General features: G+C 43.3%; 1 protein-coding gene and 1 long non-coding RNA gene across 2 annotated transcripts; both read right to left on the bottom strand.

Moving 5' to 3' along the window:
* Positions 1 to 4,924: 4,924 nt before the first annotated feature.
* On the bottom strand, positions 4,925 to 6,932 carry LOC125284401 (mucin-22-like). Its single transcript, XM_048228336.1, has 3 exons — positions 6,899 to 6,932; positions 6,122 to 6,767; positions 4,925 to 5,780 (listed from the first exon to the last, which is right to left on the bottom strand). The coding sequence occupies exons 1-3, from the start codon at positions 6,930 to 6,932 to the stop codon at positions 4,925 to 4,927; spliced, it is 1,536 nt and encodes a 511-aa protein (XP_048084293.1).
* A 1,616-nt stretch (positions 6,933 to 8,548) lies between these two features.
* On the bottom strand, positions 8,549 to 21,340 carry LOC125284654. Its single transcript, XR_007191905.1, has 3 exons — positions 21,230 to 21,340; positions 8,840 to 8,897; positions 8,549 to 8,753 (listed from the first exon to the last, which is right to left on the bottom strand). It is a non-coding gene; the product is annotated as an uncharacterized LOC125284654 (long non-coding RNA).
* Between the last annotated feature and the right edge of the window lie 808 nt (positions 21,341 to 22,148).

The following is a 22,148-nucleotide window of genomic DNA, read 5'->3' as shown; positions in this document are numbered from 1 at the left end:
GCTATCATTTTTCAAGAATTGAAGTAAAATATGAAAGTCAAGTCAAGTCAAGTCAAGTCAGATTTATTTGTATAGCGCATTTAACATGCACAGAGTGCAACCCAAAGCGCTCCACATATAAGACATTGTCATTGACACAGACTAACAATAGATGCCGGACGGAGCGGCGTAGTCGCCAGCGTACCCGTGACACCAAGACATACAAGACATACAACAAAGAAATTAATAAATAAAATAAATAAAAATTTAAAATAAAGTTAGTCCAATTTCCAACATGAAAGATTTATTTTATGCACATGAAGCGACACACACACACACACACACACACACACACACACACACACACACACACATTAACTTGAGAAGGTCACCAGGTCCCATTGTCTGAAAAACACCCAAAACTAAAACATTTCTATAGCTATTCTCCACTTTGGGTATGGCACTTGGTCATCATGGATGCTGATCATGGATCACTCTTCTACAAACATGCACAACTCAGCTTAAACTTTATAAGGACATACCTGGACAAAGAATTTAGCTTTCACTGGATTCTTTTTTTGACCCAGGTACATGGTCTGAGATTGGCAAAAAGAAGCATTAAACCCCAATGTCCATTTCAAGTGTGGGGGTGAGAAAAGTATTATTTTGGGGGAGTTTTTCAACCAGGGGGACCTGGTGACCTTATCAAAGTAAATGATAACACTAAAACAAGGGGCTGAATTTTGATTCTGGAGGAAAAGATCAGGCAGTGTGCAGAGAGACCTACCCCAATAGGCGGTATTGGACCATTAAACCACACAACGATCCAAAACATATGGCCAAACAAGGCAATAAATGGTTAATAGAGAACAACATTTTGGAGTGGCCCAGACCTCAATCCGTCAAAAGAATGAGCACAAGGCCAAAGTGATGGTAAAGAATCCTTCTTGCCTCAGTTAATCTTGCCTAAAAGGTGCAGCCTACAATCATTGTGGAGACATGGAGAGGCGTGGGAGGGTATTATAAGAACCAGTTTGAGAGCTCTGATGTCAAATAAAGATGTTTCCACTGATTATGTGGCAGTGTCATTTTCAGTCAGTTTGGTATGTGGCAGGCATTTTCAGTCAGAACAAGCATATTGATAAAGAGAAAATCAACATTAAATCAATATTTGCCAGCGGTATGAATAATGTCGTCCTTACCTACCTACCTACTTGTGGCATATCAAAATATGCATAATTATTAGACAGATGTTCCATGGACTGGTCACAGTAAAATACCACTCTAAAATGTAATTTTGTTAAAAAACATAATGCCACTAATCTCATAAGTTTTGAGGGAGAGTGCACTGACATGCTGACTGTGAGAATTTCCACCAGAGCTGTTGCCTGTGAACTGATTGTAAAGGTGATCACTGATGAAGATTTTAACACATTTGTGCACAAATACACATTTTGTGAGCATTGGAGAAGTTTTGGAGAACTCACATAAAACTTGTGAAAAATGGGGTGAAAATGGAGTGAAAAATAATGGGTAAATGTCTTAATATTTTTGTTCAGTATAATTTCAGAAACAATAATCAAGAAATACCATTAGCAAAAACTCATCACAACACGCATGGCAGCTATACCTCTGTTTTGATGAGTGAAGCTCTGGCACGGAAGGCTTCGGAAGTGGATACTGAAAGATCTGCAATAAATGTGCCATTGGTACGGAATTGGGGCATGGCTCTTGAGCGGGGTTCACCTGGAAAACACACACACACACACACACACACTTTATGAAGTAGTGTAAGTGCAGACTGGAGCAAATCTGGACTCGATTTCGTATTGTTCATTCATTGTTCTAAACTCAAGTTATTAATCTTGAAAGAATAATTATTTTCTCACTTGTCACAGATATGGAACCAGGAACCACAGTTAGATTAAAGCCTGAAGTTGAGTCGTTTATGGCTTTAGCCAAGGTTTCAACAACATCACTGCTTTCAGGGAGGCGTTCAGGTGAAGTGTCATTGAACACAAGGTTGACATCTGTCTCAACATTGTCCATTCGATTTCGAGACAGCCTGTAAAAATGTCAAAGGAGTTGTCTCAGTCTCATGAAGTACCTTTCTTTTTCACTGTGGTTTTAAGGAATGAGATGGATTTACCTGAATGCTGTTACAACGGTCCGCAGAAACCGACTTTGATAGCGTAGTCGATAGATTAAGTCACACTGTTCACAAAGACAGAGAAACAGAGAATGATTTGAAAGAAAATGTTCTTTTAACAATAAGTTTCATAATCATATTGGCTGTATTTGATGCATTTTACTAGTTTACATTTCCACTTTGTTTGTATGTGGTTACAATTTGTGTGATATAATTCTATCTTTAATATCTATGTAATATTAACCATTACATTTCAATACAAAATGCATATCATGCATTGCAACATACACACTTTAGATTTATTGTTTGAGTTTATATTTGCTTCTTCACCTACATGTCCTTGTGAGCAACTAAAGACTGGAGGTAAATTGCTTTTATGTGTCATGTCTGATTCTGAGAGAGGAATACTTACTGCATTTTCAATAGTTCTTGCTTGTTGCTGGAACTCTACGCTCTGTGAGTTATTAAGAGCTGGCTGAAATACTATGACAAGGACAACCCGAATTACTATTACTAAAGCTGGACGTGATGGTGGTCTAGTTGTAGTGCTGATTGTTGTTGCTGTTGTAGTGGTAGTAGGGGATGGAGTAGTTGTAGTCATTGTGGTAGGGGCTAGGGTAGTAGTAGATGTAGTTGAATTTGGCACTCCAGTTGAAGTAGATTCTGTTGCTGTAGTTATGGTCGATTGTGTTGCTCCAGTTGTAGTTGCCCCAGTTTTAGTTGATTGTGTCAAAACAAATGTAGTTGATTCTGTTGGTTCAGTTGAAGATGATTGTGTTGCAGCAGTTGTAATTGATTCTGTTGTGGAAGTTCATTGTTGAAGATGATTGACTGTGTAACTCCAGTTGAGGTTGAATCTGTAGTTGATTCCGTTACTGGTTGTGGTTGACTGTGTTGCACCAGATATGGTTGATTGTCAGTTGCTGGAGTTGAAATTGGCACTCCAGTTGAAGTAGATTCTGTTGCTGTAGTTATGGTTGACTGTGTAACTCCAGTTGAAGTGGATTGTGTTCCTCCAGTTGTAATTGATTCTGTTGGTTCAGTTGAAGATGATTGTGTTGCAGCAGTTGTAATTGATTCTGTTGGTTCAGTTGAAGATGATTGTGTTGCAGCAGTTGTAATTGATTCTGTTACATCAGTGGAAGTTAATTGTGTCGCTCCAGTTATGGTTGACTGTGTAACTCCAGTTGAGGTTGAATCTGTAGTTGATTCCGTTACTACGGTTGTGGTTGACTGTGTTGCACCAGATATGGTTGATTGTGGTGCTCCAGTTGCTGTTGATTCTGTTGCATCACCTGTAGTTGAAATTGGCACTCCAGTTGAAGTAGATTCTGTTGCTGTAGTTATGGTTGACTGTGTAACTCCAGTTGAAGTTGATTGTGTTCCTCTTGTAATTGATTCTGTTGGTTCAGTTGAAGAAGATGATTGTGTTGCAGCAGTTGTAATTGATTCTGTTGGTTCAGTTGAAGATGATTGTGGCAGCAGTTGTAATTGATTCTGTTACATCAGTGGCTTGTTGTTATTGACTGTGTAACTCCAGTTGAGGTTGAATCTGTAGTTGATTCCGCATGACTGTGTTGCACCAGATATGGTTGATTGTTGAAATTGCTGCATTCTGTTGCATCACCTGTAGTTGAAATTGGCACTCCAGTTGAAGTAGATTCTGTTGCTGTAGTTATGGTTGACTGTGTAACTCCAGTTGAAGTTGATTGTGTTCCTCCAGTTGTAATTGATTCTGTTACACCAGTGGTAGTTAATTCTGTCGCTGCAGTCATGGTTGATTGTGTATCTCCAGCTGAGGTTGATTCTGTAGTTGATTCTGTCATTGTGGTAGGGACTAGGGTAGTAGTAGTTGTTGTGGCTGGAGCTGAGGTTGTTGTATTTGCAAAGATTGATTGTGGCTCTCCAGTTGGTAAGCATACACACGGACATGCTGTGTGTGAAGAAGTAGAAAATATGATTGTTGTTGATAGCATTGCTCCAGTTACAGTGGTATGTGTTGAGCCAAGCATTGTGGATTGTGTTACTAGAGTCATGTTGGATTGTGGAGTAGTTGTTGATGACTGAATTGTACTAATCATGTTAGATTGTGTAGTAGCTGATTGTGTTCCTCCAGTTATGGTTGATAGTGTTGCTCCTGTTATGGTTGATAGTGGTGCTCCAGTTATGGTTGATAGTGTTCCTCCAGTTGTAGCTGATTGTGTTCCTCCAGTTATGGTTGATAGTGTTGCTCCAGTTGTAGTTGATTGTGGTGGTCCAGTTGTAATTGATTCCATCACTTCAGTTGTAGTCGATTGTGTTGCACCAGATATGGTTGTTTCTGTAACACCAGCGGTAGATAATTGTGTCGCTCCACTTATGGTTGACTGTGTAACTCCAGTTGAGATTAATTCTGTAATTGATTCCGTCACTTCGGTTGTGGTTGACTGTGTAACTACAGTTGAGGTTAAATCTGTAGTTGATTCCGTCACTACGGTTGTAGGTGATTGTGTTGCACCAGATATGGTTGACTGTGGTGCTCCAGTTGATGTGGATTCTGTTGCTGTTGTTATGGTCGACTGTGTTGCTCCAGTTGTAGTTGCCCCAGTTGTAGTTGATTCTGTTGCTTCAGTTGAAGATGATTGTGTTGCAGCAGTTGTAGTTGATTCTGTTGCTTAGATTAATTGTGTTTGCAGTTGTTGATTCTGTTACATCCAGTGGTAGTTGAATTGTGTTGCACCAGTTGTAGTTGATTCTGTTCCTTCCAGTTGAAGATTGAATGTGTTGCAGCAGTTGTAGTTGATTCTGTTCCTTCAGTTATGGTTGATTGTGTTGCAGCAGTTGTATTGATTCTGTTCCTTCAGTTGAAGATGATTGTGTTGCAGCAGTTGTAGTTGATTCTGTTCCTTCAGTTGAAGATGATTGTGTTGCAGCAGTTGTAGTTGATTCTGTTCCTTCAGTTGAAGATGATTGTGTTGCAGCAGTTGTAGTTGATTCTGTTCCTTCAGTTGAAGATGATTGTGTTGCAGCAGTTGTAGTTGATTCTGTTGCTTCAGTTGAAGATGATTGTGTTGTAGCAGTTGTAGTTGATTCTGTTGCATCAGTGGTAGTTAATTGTGTTGCTCCCGTTATGGTTGACTGTGTAACTCCAGTTGAGGTTGAATCTGTGGTTGATTCAGTTACTATGGCTGTGGTTGGCTGTGTTGCACCAGATATGGTTGATTGTGGTGCTCCAGTTGTAGTTGATTCTGTTGCTTCAGTTGAAGATGATTGTGTTGCAGCAGTTGTAATTGATTCTGTTACATCAGTGGTAGTTAATTGTGTCGCTCCACTTATGGTTGACTGTGTCACTCCAGTTGAGGTTGAATCTGTAGTTGATTCCGTCACTACGGTTGTGGTTGATTGTGTTGCACCAGATATGGTTGACTGTGGTGCTCCAGTTGATGTGGATTCTGTTGCATCACCTATAATTGAAAATAGTGCTCCAGTTGAAATAGATTCTGTTGCTGTAGTTACGGTAGACTGTGTTGCTCCCGTTGTAGTTGCCCCAGTTGTATTTGTTTGTGTCAAAACAAATGTAGTTGATTCTGTTGCTTCAGTTGAAGATGATTGTGTTGCAGCAGTTGTAGTTGATTCTGATGCTTCAGTTGAAGATGATTGTGTTGCAGCAGTTGTAACTGATTCTGTTACATCAGTGGTAGTTAATTGTGTTATGCTCCAGTTATGGTTGACTGTGAAACTCCAGTTGAGGTTGAATCTGTAGTTGATTCCGTCACTACACGGGTTGACTGTGTCACTCCAGGAGGTTGAATTGTAGTTGATTCTGTTCCGTTATGGTTGACTGTGTAACTCCAGTTGTTGTAGTTGATTGTGTTGCACCAGATATGGTTGACTGTGGTGCTCCAGTTGATGTGGATTCTGTTGTTCACCTGTTGTTGATGGTCGAAATAGATTCTGTTGCTGTAGTTATGGTCCAGTTGTAGTTGCCCCAGTTGTAGATTGTGTCATTCAAATGTAGTTGATTCTGTTCCTTCAGTTGAAGATGATTGTGTTGCAGCAGTTGTAGTTGATTCTGTTCCTTCAGTTGAAGATGATTGTGTTGCAGCAGTTGTAGTTGATTCTGTTCCTTCAGTTGAAGATGATTGTGTTGCAGCAGTTGTAGTTGATTCTGTTCCTTCAGTTGAAGATGATTGTGTTGCAGCAGTTGTAATTGATTCTGTTCCTTCAGTTGAAGATGATTGTGTTGCAGCAGTTGTAGTTGATTCTGTTCCTTCAGTTGAAGATGATTGTGTTGCAGCAGTTGTAGTTGATTCTGTTCCTTCAGTTGAAGATGATTGTGTTGCAGCAGTTGTAGTTGATTCTGTTCCTTCAGTTGAAGATGATTGTGTTGCAGCAGTTGTAGTTGATTCTGTTGCTTCAGTTGAAGATGATTGTGTTGCAGCAGTTGTAGTTGATTCTGTTGCATCAGTGGTAGTTAATTGTGTTGCTCCCGTTATGGTTGACTGTGTAACTCCAGTTGAGGTTGAATCTGTGGTTGATTCAGTTACTATGGCTGTGGTTGGCTGTGTTGCACCAGATATGGTTGATTGTGGTGCTCCAGTTGTAGTTGATTCTTTTGCTTCAGTTGAAGATGATTGTGTTGCAGCAGTTGTAATTGATTCTGTTACATCAGTGGTAGTTAATTGTGTCGCTCCACTTATGGTTGACTGTGTCACTCCAGTTGAGGTTGAATCTGTAGTTGATTCCGTCACTACGGTTGTGGTTGATTGTGTTGCACCAGATATGGTTGACTGTGGTGCTCCAGTTGATGTGGATTCTGTTGCATCACCTATAATTGAAAATAGTGCTCCAGTTGAAATAGATTCTGTTGCTGTAGTTACGGTAGACTGTGTTGCTCCCGTTGTAGTTGCCCCAGTTGTATTTGTTTGTGTCAAAACAAATGTAGTTGATTCTGTTGCTTCAGTTGAAGATGATTGTGTTGCAGCAGTTGTAGTTGATTCTGATGCTTCAGTTGAAGATGATTGTGTTGCAGCAGTTGTAACTGATTCTGTTACATCAGTGGTAGTTAATTGTGTCGCTCCAGTTATGGTTGACTGTGAAACTCCAGTTGAGGTTGAATCTGTAGTTGATTCCGTCACTACGGTTGTGGTTGACTGTGTAACTCCAGTTGAGGTTGAATCTGTAGTTGATTCCGTCACTTCGGTTGTAGTTGATTGTGTTGCACCAGATATGGTTGACTGTGGTGCTCCAGTTGATGTGGATTCTGTTGCATCACCTGTAGTTGAAAGTGGTGCTCCAGTTGAAATAGATTCTGTTGCTGTTGTTATGGTTGACTGTGTTGCTCCAGTTGTAGTTGCCCCAGTTGTAGTTGATTGTGTCACAACAAATGTAGTTAATTCTGTTCCTTCAGTTGAAGATGATTGTGTTGCAGCAGTTGTAGTTGATTTTGTTCCTTCAGTTGAAGATGATTGTGTTGCAGCAGTTGTAATTGATTCTGTTGCATCAGTGGTAGTTAATTGTGTCGCTCCACTCATGGTTGACTGTGTAACTCCAGTTGAGGTTGAATCTGTAGTTGATTCCATCACTTCGGTTTCAGTTGATTGTGTTGCTACAGATATGGTTGATTGTGGTGCTCCAGTTGATGTTGATTCTGTTGCTGTAGTTATGGTTGACTGTGTAACTCCAATTGAAGTTGATTGTGTTCCTCTAGTTGTAATTGATTCTGTTACACCAGTGGTAGTTAATTCTGTTGCTGCAGTCATGGTTGATTGTGTATCTCCAGCTGAGGTTGATTCTGTAGTTGATTCTGTCACCTCAGTTGTAGTTGATTCTGTTGCTTCAGTTGAAGATGATTGTGTTGCAGCAGTTGTAGTTGATTCTGTTACATCAGTGGTAGTTAATTGTGTCGCTCCACTTATGGTTAACTGTGTCTCTCCAGTTGTAGTTGCCCCAGTTGTAGTTGATTGTGTCACAACAAATGTAGTTGATTCTGTTGCTTCAGTTGAAGATGATTGTGTTGCAGCAGTTGTAGTTGATTCTGTTGCTTCAGTTGAAGATGATTGTGTTGCAGCAGTTGTAGTTGATTCTGTTGCTTCAGTTGAAGATTGTTGTGTTGCAGCAGATGTAGTTGATTCTGTTACATCAGTGGTAGTTAATTGTGTCGCTCCAGTTATGGTTGACTCTGTAACTCCAGTTGAAGTGGATTCTGTTGCTGTAGTTATGGTTGACTGTGTTACTCCAGTTGTAGTTGATTCTGTTGCGCCAGTTGTAGTTGATTGTGTCATAACAAATGTAGTTGCTTCTGTTGCGGTTGATTGTATCACTCCAATTGTAGTTGATTGTGATGCATGAGTAGTTGGTGATTGTGCTACTCCAGTTATGGCTGATAATGTTGCTCCAGTTGTAGGTGATTCAGTCGCTCCAAGTGTAGTTGATTGTGTTGCTCCAGTTATGGTTGATTGTGCAGTTGTAGTTGTAGTTGATTGTGTTGATTCTGTTTTGGTTGATTGTGTTGCTTCAGTTATGAGTGGTGTTGGAGCACTGGTCATAACTGTTGCGAGGCTTGTACCTGGAGCGCACACACACTCACATGTTGTTGATTGAGTTGCTCTAGTTGTAGTTGATTGAACCATGCCATAATGTGATGCTTAAAAAGATAAAAAAGAAATTTGATATAGCTATTTTTATTTTATAAAAATGAATGCTGTTATTTTTGTCCACAGTCCAACTTACCAAGAATCACCACTATCACAGTAGCTGCTCTTTTCCACATTTTCATTCATTTAAGGATCTATAAAAATAATATATATGTTAACACACACACAGATATACACACACAAACACACACACACATACTGTACAAGGTAGTGATATAGTTGTTGTCTTAAGTTTGTTTTATTGATTTTTTTCTCCTGTGGTACACTGTGAGAAATATGTACAGATGAACACACATGTACACATGAACAGATGAATTTTTAGTAAAAGCCTATTTTTATAATTTCCCATTATATTGTAAGTGTATCAGTAAAGCACGCTGTTTTGGCCTGTCTATAGGCACGCTTTGGCATGACTTGTTTGTGTAGTTTGTTGACTTCAGATTGTTGATCATCACCTTAAAATTTTCATGTAACATACTGTTTTTGGAGGATTTTCCTTCATTTGTAGAGACAATAAAGATTCTCTCTCTCTCTCTCTCTCTCTATCTATATAGGCTTAGCTCCCTTACTTTTTCTTGGGAAAATGTACTTACTTTTTGCAGGAGTAGCTATGTAATTCTCCATAAGTGGGCAGCCAGGTAGGCATTGTCTCAGATTACCGTTTTTCTCAATTGCTAAAAAAACATTTCTAGATTTTATGCCTTCATTGTCTGCACTATGCTGGTCACTCATTTCCCAAAACATCAAACTTCCAGGTCAAGTCGAAACTTTTCACTCAAAACAATCTTGTTGAAAAATCACAGTTTGTCTTGAGACAAACTAAAAAGTCCTAAAATGTCATGAGCTCTCTCTCTGCCTGGTAACACGCTGATTGAAGTCTGATGACCTCCACCTGTTCCTGCTCTGCTCTGCCTCACCCTCTCGTTTACCTACCAGCTGCACTGCATTCACCACTCATCATGCCCTGTATATAAAGCCTTGCTTTTCAGTCCACACTTGTCAGATCGTCCTGCAAACCAGCACCAGTTACCTGCCTGTCTTGGAAAACGACTCTGACTCTTTTTGCCTGTGAACACAGACCCACTCGACTACTTCTTTGATCTCCAGCCCGGTAATCTTGACCTGCCTTCCGTCTCTCTTCTCTGAATACCGCCTAGTCCTTGACTGTACTGCTGCTTTGTTTCAATTGCTGTTGTGTGTGTGTGTTTCCCCAGGACTTCCTGGATCATCCAGCTCCTGCCATGGCTGTTCGGCTACTGGGGAACACACACACGAGACTCTTGGAACTCCTGTACCCCGAACCCCTGAAACCCCCCTTAACCCCCAACCCTTAAATAAACTTTTGAGCGTGGCGGCTTTTGTGGTCCTCGTCCTGTTTGGTGTCTGACAGTGCGATCTGACCAAACATGGACCCAGCGCCGCGGTCGAACCCGCATGGAAACCGGCGAACCAGAACCACCCACCGCCATGCAAGCGCCTGGAAGAGACAGAGAGAGAGGCAAACCGCCAACACTGCTGACATTGCCTCCCCTACTTCAAACCGCCTACCAACAGCTTCAGCAGTTCCAGCAGTAACAGCAACAATTTGCAGCGATCATTCAACTTCTCACCAACCTTTCTCCTCTGCCTGCTCCCACCATTTGGCCCCAGCCAGCCTGCTCACCGGCCCAGCACCCGAGTCTCCTGCCCAGTCCACTGCTGCGTGGCTGCCGGACCCCAGAACCCTGGATTGGCAATCCAGAGCGGTTCAGCTGGCGACCCAACCCAGGTACTGGGCGTTCCTGACGAGCTGCCGTGTCCAGTTTTCCCTGCAACCCAGGACTTTTGCCACTGAAGGGCGAGGGTGGGATTCGTGATCACTCACCTGGCGGGCCGAGCTCGACTCTGAGGAACGGCGGAGTTCGAGCACAGACTCCAGCATGTGCAACCTTCAACCCTTTCACCGGAGGAGATGCTCAAGGTATTCGATTTGGAATCCACCGTAGGCGAGGCATCTGGGACCCTGATGAGTATTAGCCAAGGCAGAAGGACTGTCGCCCGGATTACTCCTTTGACTTCGAACTGTGGCAAGTCGGATCTCCTGGAACATGGAAGCATTGGTGGGCGCCTTCCTCCACAGCCTGGCGGACTACATAAGGGCGAGCTGGTTTCCCATGATCAACCCCCACTGTTGATGAAGCCATTGCTCTGGCTGTCGCATCGACCGCCCAGGATCCAGGTCGCCGTCGTGAGAGAGAGGCGCCAGAGTCCATCCACCAGCACACCGGGTGTCCCAGCTGCCCTTCTGTCTGCACCTGCCACACCGTCTAGCCAGCGGACCAGTCTGAACCGATGGAGATTGGCAGCCCTCCTAACCCCTGCAGAAACCAGCGACGCATCACCTCAACTTGTGCCTGTACTGTGGTGGTGATGCTCATCAGTCGCCACCTGTCCAGCAAAGGCGAGACTCACCAGATGTAGGAGGAATCCGGATGAGCTCAATGAACATTCAGCCCTCCATCAGCTGTAAACCCCTTATCCAAGTCTGCCTTCACCTGTCTGATTCCACCCACACCCTGGCAGCCCTGGTGGACTCTGGCGCAGAAGCAAACATTATTGACACAGGACTTGCTCGTCAGCTGGGCTTGGAAAGCCATCGCTTGTCCACTCCTGTTCCGGTCCGGGCCCTGGACGGTCACGTAATTGGCACAGTTACCAGCATCACAGCCCCCATCTCAATGATGGTGTCAGGAAACCACCGAGAGACCATCCGCTTCCACCTGCTCAGCTCTCCAGGCCAACCCCTAATCCTGGGCTACCCTTGGCTCCGTCTCCACAATCCTCACCTCGATTGGGCCTCCAGAACTGTGAAAGAGTGGGGAGATGCCTGCCACCTGACCTGTTTGCGTGCTGCCTCGCTGCCCCCCACGGCTCAGAACCCCCAGCACTGCCCCGACATTTCCTAATGTCCCTGAATATTACCATGGCCTCCGAGGGTGTTCAACAAGACCAAAACCCACATCTCTGCCCCCACACCGTCCATTATGACTGTGCCATTGATCTCCTCCTGGGACTGCTCCACCCAAAGGTCGCCTCTACTCACTATCCCCTCCTGAAAGAAAAAAGCTATGGAGGATTACATCAGGGACTCCCTGGCAGCTGGACTCATCCGCCCGTCTTCCTCTCCAGCTGGTGCGGGATCTTCTTTGTGGGAAAAGAAAGATGGTTCTCTTAAGCCCCTGCATTGATTATCGAGGTCTGAATGATGTCACAGTGAAGAACCGGTACCCTCTGCCTTTACTCACCTCGGCTTTTGAGTTGCTCCAGGGATCCACTATTTTCACCAAACTGGACCTTAGAAATGCTTACCACCTAGTCGAATAAGGGGAGGGTGACGAGTGGAAGACTGCATTCAACACCCACACCGCCATTATGAGTACCTGGTAATGCCATTTGGCCTCACCAACGCCCCCAGGTATTCCAGGCTGGTGAATGATGTGCTGCGGGACATGCTGAATAAATTAGATCTTCGTGTACCTGGGCGACATCTTAATTTTCTCCAGAACTCTGTCGAACACACTTTCGTCATGTCCAGCTGGTTCTTCAACGGCTCCTGGAGAACTCCCTTTATGTCAAAGCAGAGAAATCACGAGTTCCATGCTCGGACTGTGTCATTCCTGGGATACATAAATTAAGCTGAAGGCAATATCGGATGGACCCCGCAAGGTCTCGGCAGTTACCTCCTGGCCAGTTCGAGAATAGGAAAAGTTGCAGCAATTCCTCGGGTTTTGCCAATTTCTACGGAGATTCATCGGAACTACAGCTCGTCGCCGCTCCCCTCACAGCTCTGACCAGCACCAAACACCCCTTTTCCTGGACCCCAGAGGCCAACACAGCCTTTCATACCCTCAAGGCCGGTTCACCACTGCCCCCATCCTCCAGATGCGGTTCAGACCGGCAGTTAAGTTGTCGAGTGGATGCCTCAGGCGTGGGAGTGGGGGCCCATACACTCTCAGCGGGCAGAGGGAGGACAACAAGTTGCACCCCTCGCGCGTTTTTTTTCTCGCCCGGCTTTCACCTGCAGGCGCAATTATGATGTTGGAACCGTGAGCTGTTGGCAGTCAAGCTTGCCCTGGAGGGAGTGGCGTCACTGGCTGGAGGGGGGTCCACAGTTCCGTTCCTGGTCTGGACCCGATCCAAAAAACCTTGAATACATCCGCCCAATGCCAAGCGTCTTAACCCCAGACGGTCCGCTGGGCAGCGTTTTCACCAGATTCAACTTCACCCTGTCCCCCGCCCAGGTTCTCGTAACACCAAGCGGGGCGCTCTCTCCCGTCAGTTTCATAAGGATGACACCTTCCCAGGAACCTGCATCAATTCTGCCCGATCCTGCGTGCGTAGCTGCCCTGACCTGGGATATCGAGGAGGAGATTCAAGAGGCCCTCCGTGACCATCCCAGTCCCAGTGCATGCCCAGGCGGTCGTCTCTTCGTCCCAGAAATTTGAGGTCCGGGTCATACAGTGGGGACACAACTCCGCCCTTGCTTGCCACCCGGGCTCCGCCCGCACCTACCATCTCCTTGCCCAAGCGCTTCTGGTGGCCTTCTTTGAAAAAGATGTCCGAGGGAAATCCGTGCCTGCCCCACCTGCAATCAGAACAAGTCCTCCACTTTCGGCCCCAGCGTTTACTCCAGCCCTTGCCTGTGCCCCTGGCCCTGGTCCCGTCTCCTTGGACTTTGTAACTGGCCTCCCACCATCAGGTGGGATAGCGGTCATTCTCACTGTGGTTGACCGGTTCAGCAAGATGGCACCCGTTCCCCTCCCTAAACTGCCATCTGCCAGAGAGACAGCCCAGGCTGTTCTTGATCATGTCTTCCCGTCTACATGGGCTGCCCAGGGATGTTGTCTCTGACCGAGGTCCATAATTCACCTCTACATTCTGGAAGGAGTTCTGCCCGTCTTCTAGGGGGGGCCACAGTGAGTCTCACCTCTGGGTTCCACCCCCCAGTCCAATGGTCAATCGGCGGGCAAACCAGGAGCTGGAGAAAGCTGCGGTGCATGGTTTCTCGCAAACCCCAGACTTGGGCACAACAACTGGCGTGGATAGAGTATGCTCACAACTCCCTCACCTGCTCTGCCACTGGTATGTCACCTTTCCAGTGTGTGTATGGCTACCAGCCCCCCCTGTTCCCAGCCAGGAGGGGTATGTGTCCCTGCCCGTCTGCCCTGCCTATGCCGCCCGTTGCCGTGGTACCTGGTCTGGCTTCGTGCCACGTACTCAAGTCAGCTGGCAGCTATGCCACTGGGGCCAACCGCCCGAAGATCGCCCGGCACCCGCCTACGTGTTGGCCAGAAGGTGTGGCTGTCAGCCAAGGATCTCCCACTGCGGGTGGAATCGCGTAAACTGGCACCTCGATTCCTCGGCCCGTTCCTATCCAGGGATCATCAGCCCAACCGCAGTCGGCTCCAGTTGCCAACCTCCATGAGGGTGCACCCCTACTTTCCATGTTTGAAGGTCAAGCTGGCGCTGAGAGCCCGCTGGTCCCCGTGCCGCTTCCTCCCCTCCCTCCTCGCCTGGGTGGCCCGGTGGGCTGGTGTGACACACCGTTCAGCGCTGCTTCGGTCCAGGCAGGCGGTAGGGGCCCCCAGTATCTGGAAGTCGACTGGGAGGGCTATGGGCCTGAGGGGAACCTGGGTGCCAGCCAGTCGGATTGTGGACGGACACTCATCGCCCGACTTCCACCATCTGCATCCTGATCAACCTGCAATCCCCGTGGGGCAGCCCCAGAGGGTCCCTAACCGTCCTGCCAGCCCAGCTTCCTGTCCTGTGCCTGACCCAATGGCGGTACCTGTCCCGTCTTCTGTCCACGACCCTCCAGCTCCCTCCGAGGATGAGGGATTTTCACTTTCGGTCGCTTTCGGAGGAATTCTAACCCCCTCCACCGGCTCCCCTCCGCCCTCCCGGCGTGGTGTCACTCTTGGGGACTTCTGGGGCCCGTCCCTTAGGGGAGTTCTGTCATGAAGCTCTCTCTCTGCCTGGTAACAGCGCTGATTGAAGTCTGACCTCCACCTGTTCCTGCTCTGCTCTGCCTCACCCCTCGTTTACCTACCAGCTGCACTGCATTCACCACTCATCATGCCCTGTATATAAAGCCTTGCTTTTCCAGTCCACACTTGTCAGATCGTCTGCAAACCCGCACCAGTTACCTGCCTGTCTTGGGCGACTCTGACTCTTTTGCCTGTGAACCCAGACCCCACTCGACTACTTCTTTGATCTCCAGCCCGGTAATCTTGACCTGCCTTCCGTCTCTCTTCTCTAATACCGCCTAGTCCTTGACTGTACTGCTGCTTCGTTTCAATTGCTGTTGTGTGTGTTTCCCCAGGACTTCCCGGATCATCCAGCTCCTGCCATAAGCTGTTAGGCTGCTGGGGGGACACACACCTAAAACCTGAACTCCTGTACCCCGGACCCCTGAAACCCCTTACCCCCAACCCTTAAATAAACTTTTGAGCGTGGCGCTTTGTGGTCCTCGTCCTGTTTGGTGTCTGACATAAAAACAGATTAACTACAATTTATGTTAGTCTTACACACTGGTGAGATCAATTCAAAACACTACTGCAAAAACTCCAACCACACGATTTTCTTCGCTGGCCATTGCCTATACAGTTAGCCTGATGTAGCCAACTCAATTCTATTCAGAATTTGAGTCTGGTATCAGTGCATTGGGGCCTGATTATGGGGGCCCCACCAATCCAGGATGAGAAGGAGCGACTATGTGAAACCAGGTGTAAGTAATTCAGGACACATGCACATTCTTGTTTTTCCTCCCAAAGAACCCACGGTTGGAATAAAAAAGACATGGAAAATAGCGTCATTCACATAAAGTGAACAACCTCTTTATATAGGCTAACAATGAAGTACAGTTTTCTTTTTGGAATGGGGAAATATGGCTATTTTTGTAAAATAGGGAGAGTAGTCGTGGTGGACCAACTGAATGCAAATTTGCGTATGTACCCACGTGTGAGTACTACCTTGTCTCGACATGCAACGTCATTAAGAAAGCTCTTGCCACTGCAAAGATACACATATAGTTTGACTTTATATGCCTTTAGCTGAACCAATAAGACAACATAATTGACATATTATTCTGCAAATAACTGTATTGGTTAAGTCCACACTGCTAATTTGCCCCTGTATCTGTTATAGAACTGTGCCTCCATGCTTCATTCTTCAGCCCCATGCATTGCATAGGCCTTCATGACCATGTCCTTTCATTCTTCAAGAAACCTCCAACCATGCTTCATGCGCAAGTTCAACCTCAACCTTTTCCAGCTTGAACTTGAGCCATAGAGTTGCAACACTCTTTAATATGGTCTTTGATGCAGTCATGTGGTTCATGTATGATTCAAAAGTTCCAAAAAACCTGTGCTGTATCGTTATTCTATGGCACAGGCAGCATCGAATACAATAGTAATGAAAAATATTCAAAGATTAAACCAATTAAACTGCTTTTACATTTAAAGCATGTGACAATTTTATATATAGATTTACAGTAGTGACAACTTAAGTTATTTAACAATATCTGGGAGGGAAATGTTCCTTCATGTTCGCATATTATGTAACAAAATGCAAGAGTTTTTTTTGTGTGTAACCTTACACTGCAATAAATCATCTGTGCCACGAGAACTTATGAAGTAAGCTAAATAATTCTGGTTCTGCTACCTTCCCCATCCTTGCACAGGCTGTCCAATAAAGGAACAGTAATGGGGCAGATGTAAATCAAAACTACAATTTTATTGAACAAAAATTAGACTAGATGTACCGCATAGCGGTACAAAATATGTCAGTCCTGTACATCCGTTCCGCGAAAATAAATCACACTAATCAATTTGTCTCCATGTTTTACTCCATCCCCCACTCTTGAAACTTTTGTGTATGCCTGTTTGGCATGCCTGTGTGTGTGTGTGTGCGACTGCACAGAAAGTAGCCTACTGGCGCTGCAAAGGTGAATAGATTGTAGAATAGCCAAAAAAGTTGTAGCATTATTATAAAACCTTTAAAATCTCTAAACAATCACAAGTAGGGCAGTTCATCACAGTTCATCCATTGCAACTGGATTGATGAAAGGTCACTTACACCTGTAGGCTACATTTTATTTGGGAAAAGCAGAAGGTTATATTTTTATTTATTTATTATTTCTTTATTTATTAATAAACAAAAACATCTCTGTCAGTTCCATGCAGTTTTCAACAGCTATCAAAAACAAAGGCAATTTTTGGATGGATGGATTTTTTGTGAATGTTTCTGTCTATCAACATCCATTACACTAGCCTGGCTAGCACCACCACTTCTCAATGAGACGTGGTCTGGGAACCAAACGTTCATTTTTTTCTTATTTGAAAAAAATGCCCAGATCCGTTTATTGGGTGCCACGGATGTCTATCAAATCGCGCTGTGCATAGCTCATCATCGCCTTGCTTTCCCACCTGTTCTGTGATTGGTTCCCTATATCAGGCGAAAATTTGCTCCATGGTCTCAAGGCTGCCTTAGCAGCGTGAATCAAATCGCGCGCAAGGCAGCATGGGAAAACCCAGGCTACCATTACACATCTACTTTTAAACTATATACTCTGTCTCAGGCTTTAAGCATACAATCTGGCTCTCTTAAGACTACAGATTCTGTTCCTATTTCCTCTGCCCGCAACTGTTTCAAAATAAATGTCCTCACTACAATAATTCACTATTAAATAATTTAACTATTTAAACTACTCAACTATTTAGTTGTTTTTGTTTTTAAACATTTCAACTGTCAGTTGTTATCAACTATGACTCCTGCCAACTGTTTCCAAATAAAAGTTTGTTTTGCATTTTATGTTAATATACAGTATGTTTATATTTTCATGCACTGGTAATTTCCTCGAAATTACATTTTCTAGTTTACAGCGCTGTCTAATAACGTTAATCTAATAATGGAGCGGCGTGAATGCGGGACCAACTTCTGACTTGAACCGAACGTAACCACATGATGCAGACACACACACACGCACAGCACCACTTTGCATGCGCTCTCTCTCTATCTCGCAACAGGACACAAGTCCTTAAGTCAAATTATGCTAGGTGCTTCTACATCAACTGCTAACTGACAGAAAAAGAAAACGAATGTTTAGCGATCAGAAACGGTCAGGAGTTTGTTCTCCATTTGAAGAATGCAATCGATTACGTACGTCTTTTGACGCTTCATGGTAGATCTTGTCTTTGTTCAGGGCGAGGTCAGTATCTTGGGCTCAAAAAGGTTGGTGACCACTGATTTAAATACTGCCGACCCATATGTTTACTGGTTGTCATTCACAGTTTCTCTTACACTAGATCACCCGCAAAACATTACCAACCGATCGTGCAATATTTTTGCATGCAATTTACTCTTTTTTGGGATATTAATCAAGCCATGTACAGTAGGTAAAAACAGGAGAATGGAGTATAATTTGGGGAAATGTTTGTCTGTTTGTACATGGCATTGGTTTTGAAATGAGCTCAAAAGTCTGGTATAAGCAATCGAGACAAACTAGAACAATTTGTAACATTACACAGGAAGCAAAGTTTATTTCTTCCATTTTTAGTTCGAGTGGTTTACAGTTTAGTTTTTCACAACTGCCCTTAGCAAAAATAAGTTTATGGAAGTGTAGGCCTACTTACTTTGGTTGGTCTAATTATTTTGAACTAAGCATACGTATGGCTTGTTTTAAATTGAATTATACTTGGCTTATACTGATACGTATACATAAAGGTTTAAGTCTAGCTTATACTTGGTACTTATACTTAAATATACTTAATATACTTATCCTGATGGAAAACATCCAAGTATATTTAGGCTACTTGTAGTTATAGTCAGAGACTGATCTTTGAGAGGCTGCATGACAGATTCTGATTTAATTTCATTTTATTCATTAAGCAGATTCTAATATTAACCTTCCGGTAAACTTATATTTTACTGAGGATATACTTTACATATATTATCATGGACATAAAAAACTGGGCTATAAACATAGATCAGCAGTGGGCGGCAGTGGCTCTAGTACTAGCGGCCTAATGGACACTTAGCACAGGCGATACTCCCACTTATGCAGACCGGAACTGTCCCGTTTTGCTCCCATAGTAACGAATTACCAGAGCCCGTCTACGAATCCGTCTGGAATTACGTTGCTCTATCTTGCTAGTAACATAGACTGTAAAAAATAGGGCTAGTAATCAAGGATGTTTGCTTTAAGTAGCCCCGCTAGCATCTAAACCCCCAGTGGACCTCTAGATTGAAAAATCATCAATGCAAGTGAATGTGAGAAAATAATTATTTTCTGGTCCCGTTTGATTTGTGCCATGAATGTGAACATATGTCGTCTGTGAATTTTTAATATATTTTTTCATGTTTGACAGTATATTATATGATTCTTCGGCTATCAGAAAAGACATAACGAGAAAGACTACATGTCGCCTGTGACGTGAGCTAATCGCTAACATTAGCTGAGATGCTAGTTTTTGTAACGGCAGGAATAAACACACATGGTAATTTTTTTTTTAAACATGTCTAGCTTCACTCAACACATTAACACTATGATACAGTGTGATTGTAAAGTTGTATGGTTCACTGTGTTCAAAGTCGATCTTAATAACCCTCTACATCTCTACCAACTGATGGTTGTTATAGTGTTAACTAGTGGTTGTTAACTAGTGATCTGTCGTCTAGCGGAAAGTTGTAGTCCACAAAGTGCTCTCACACAAAGTTTAACCGCATCAAACTTTTACACGAAAATTTATATTAAAATTTCACAGACAACATATGTTCACATTCATGGCAAAATTCAAACGGGACCAGAAAATAATTATTTTCTCACATTCACTTGCATTAATGATTTTTCAATCTAGAGGTCCAGCGGGGATAGCGGAAAGGGCGGGACTTTCCAGCTCTATACCTGTTTTTTTGGTAAGCTTGCTTAAACACATTTAAGTTGTTTCATAAAATCTATAAAAAGTATGTCTCATTTTTGTTTTTTTAAAACTACACACAAAAACACAGCAAATGTCCTGCAAAATGCACTGCATTCAAAACTAAAATATTTATAGACTTTTCCAATCTTGCTTTTTGAAGGGCAGTGCCAAGTGTTGAGGGTCTCAATATGTTTTAGAATGTGAATATGTGTAGAGCTACTGTTTTTCAAAATGAGTCAAAGGCTGAGAATTAGTCTGACAGTTTAAAAACAGTATGAAGGACTAGAACCTTGAGTAGGCTACTTGTAGTCTATGTGTTAACCCTTAGAACCCGATTGACGCAAAGTGCGTCAAAAAACACACCCTTTCTTCTCTGTTACATTGATCCGGAACTGTTCATCGCAGCGAGATGAAACCTTTATTGCATGACAGAGCAGGAGTGGGGCTTTCCAACGAGACTACACACTTGTCTGTACAATCAAGTATGAAAAAAAAAATACTGTTTGCGGACCCGTGATGGGATAGATATGCCACGCATGTCAGAAGAAAGAGGAGACTCAGAGCTATCATTTGATACCAAGTAGGCTACATCCTTCTGGGTTATACAACAGACGAAGTGACAGCAAAATAAAACTTCATATAGCTGGATTTACCCCACCTTTTTGTCTGTTTTTGTGGCAAAGCATGTTTATAATCCAACGCTATCATGTGTTTCTCTACAGCAAAGCATGTTCATATTCCGGTTTTGAGATCCTAGCAAATTCCTGCATGGCATCCAATTCAAGGCTCACATTGCATCCCAATTTGTTCAACAAATAAACACCTTTTTGCCTTTACTTTGTTCATGGCAATGCAGTAAAAAGTTGAGAATTATTATGACTGCATACACATAGGCACACAGGCTAACACGCAACCTCGGGTCAAGTCAGGTCAGATCAGTACGTGTCACAGATATGGAGCGCAGAAAGGTCATTTTTCATCACTAAATAAAAAATGGCATTTATTTCCGTAAATCACACACATATTTCTGTAAATTGCTCAGCCCCAGAGTATCCCTTCAACATGGCAATTATATTGCCCGATTCAGGACAGTCTGCCCTAGACACACATGAAATGCATGTAGAGCTGTGAACTTGCTGTGGTGAGATACATGTCTAAATATAAGATTTTTTTTATAATACACTTTTTATATTTTAATTATTTAAAAATCAAAATAAAATCAATGCTAGTATTAATACATGAAATGATGGCAGATCTGGATAGCCTAGACTCTCCTAAAAAAAACCAATATATAATATGTGTGTGTGGCACTTACAATGACCAGAATAAATCCTTATGAATAAAGGTAGTGAAAATGCCCTAAAAACAGCTAAGGGTTAATGACTCATCTACTGCAAACTAAATCTACCTAAAGTAACCTAAATCTGATTCTCAGTGAGGGCTAAAAAATAATGATCAATAACATGCTGTAGCAAACAAAATGTGAAAGTCATGAAAGTCTTACTCACTTGATGCCAGTTAGTTGGTTAATGCTAAAGGTGCAGAGCTACCTCTTCTTCTTATTTGATTTAATGTGTAAGACAAGGCTGAACCAGTTGGCCTTGGGTTCTTGTCATGTATCTGTCAACTGCTTCTCGGCTTGGTGGTGATATTTGGTGGTGACAATTTTTTTGTGTACAGGATGATTCACACAACCACACCCACTCACCCAAATACTGGAGAGTTGAAGTGTCCTGGTGAGTTGCTATCATTTAGCAATGGAGCTAGTCTACGAACAGCAGTGCCAGAGATGGTTGACTATAGAATCTTTGAGCAGTGCATACTATAACGACATATATTTTTTTCAGTGAATGTGTTACTGACAGTGTTCATGTCGTTAGTTTAGATAAGTACCGGTAAACTTAGCCATAAGATCTAAAAATATAAGGCATCATGCTAGCTATGGGCTAACAGAAATTCTGACTTTAATCTCAGAAATTATTTCTGACTTTGTTTCTCGAAAATTTTGACTTTGATTCTCAAAAATGTTGACTTTTATCTCGAAAATTTTTTTTTTTTTCCCTCAGAATTTTCAAAAATATTTTCTCTTCATGTGGCCCTAATAGGCTTCCGTAAAATCGAGATTCTTCACTTGGTATAGGTGTTGAAACAATAATGTTGGTATTGAGATAACAGGAGTTGGGGATGTGTCCCCACCAAAGCTGAGACCAAACCTTGCTGTAGCCTAGGAAGGTGAGTACGTTTTGGTCGCTGGTCGAGGAGCTCACTCCGCGATCAGCAGATGTGACGTGATCTATCTATCTATCTGTCTATATATCTCTCTATCTATCTATTTGTCTATATGTATTTATCTATAATCTGCTCTATCGACTGCTGAACACTTTCTTATTAGTCTCTCTTTACTCCTCTCTCTCATCACTCTCAAGG

Source organism: Alosa alosa, chromosome 19 (assembly GCF_017589495.1).
Source record: "Alosa alosa isolate M-15738 ecotype Scorff River chromosome 19, AALO_Geno_1.1, whole genome shotgun sequence".
In the NCBI taxonomy this organism is placed as follows: domain Eukaryota; kingdom Metazoa; phylum Chordata; class Actinopteri; order Clupeiformes; family Clupeidae; genus Alosa; species Alosa alosa.
Note: the sequence above shows the minus strand (reverse complement) of the source record. Positions and strands in the feature narration are given on the sequence as shown.

Coding starts and splice junctions, on each gene's coding strand:
- LOC125284401 (XM_048228336.1), bottom strand. CDS start 6,932: ATGCAACAGAATCCACATCAACTGGAGCACCACA. Junction 6,768..6,898: donor ACATCAACTGGAGCACCACA/GTCAACCATATC, acceptor CTGATGTAACAG/AATCAATTACAACTGCTGCA. Junction 5,781..6,121: donor GAAGGAACAGAATCAACTAC/ATTTGAATGACA, acceptor AGAATCAGTTAC/AACTGCTGCAACACAATCAT.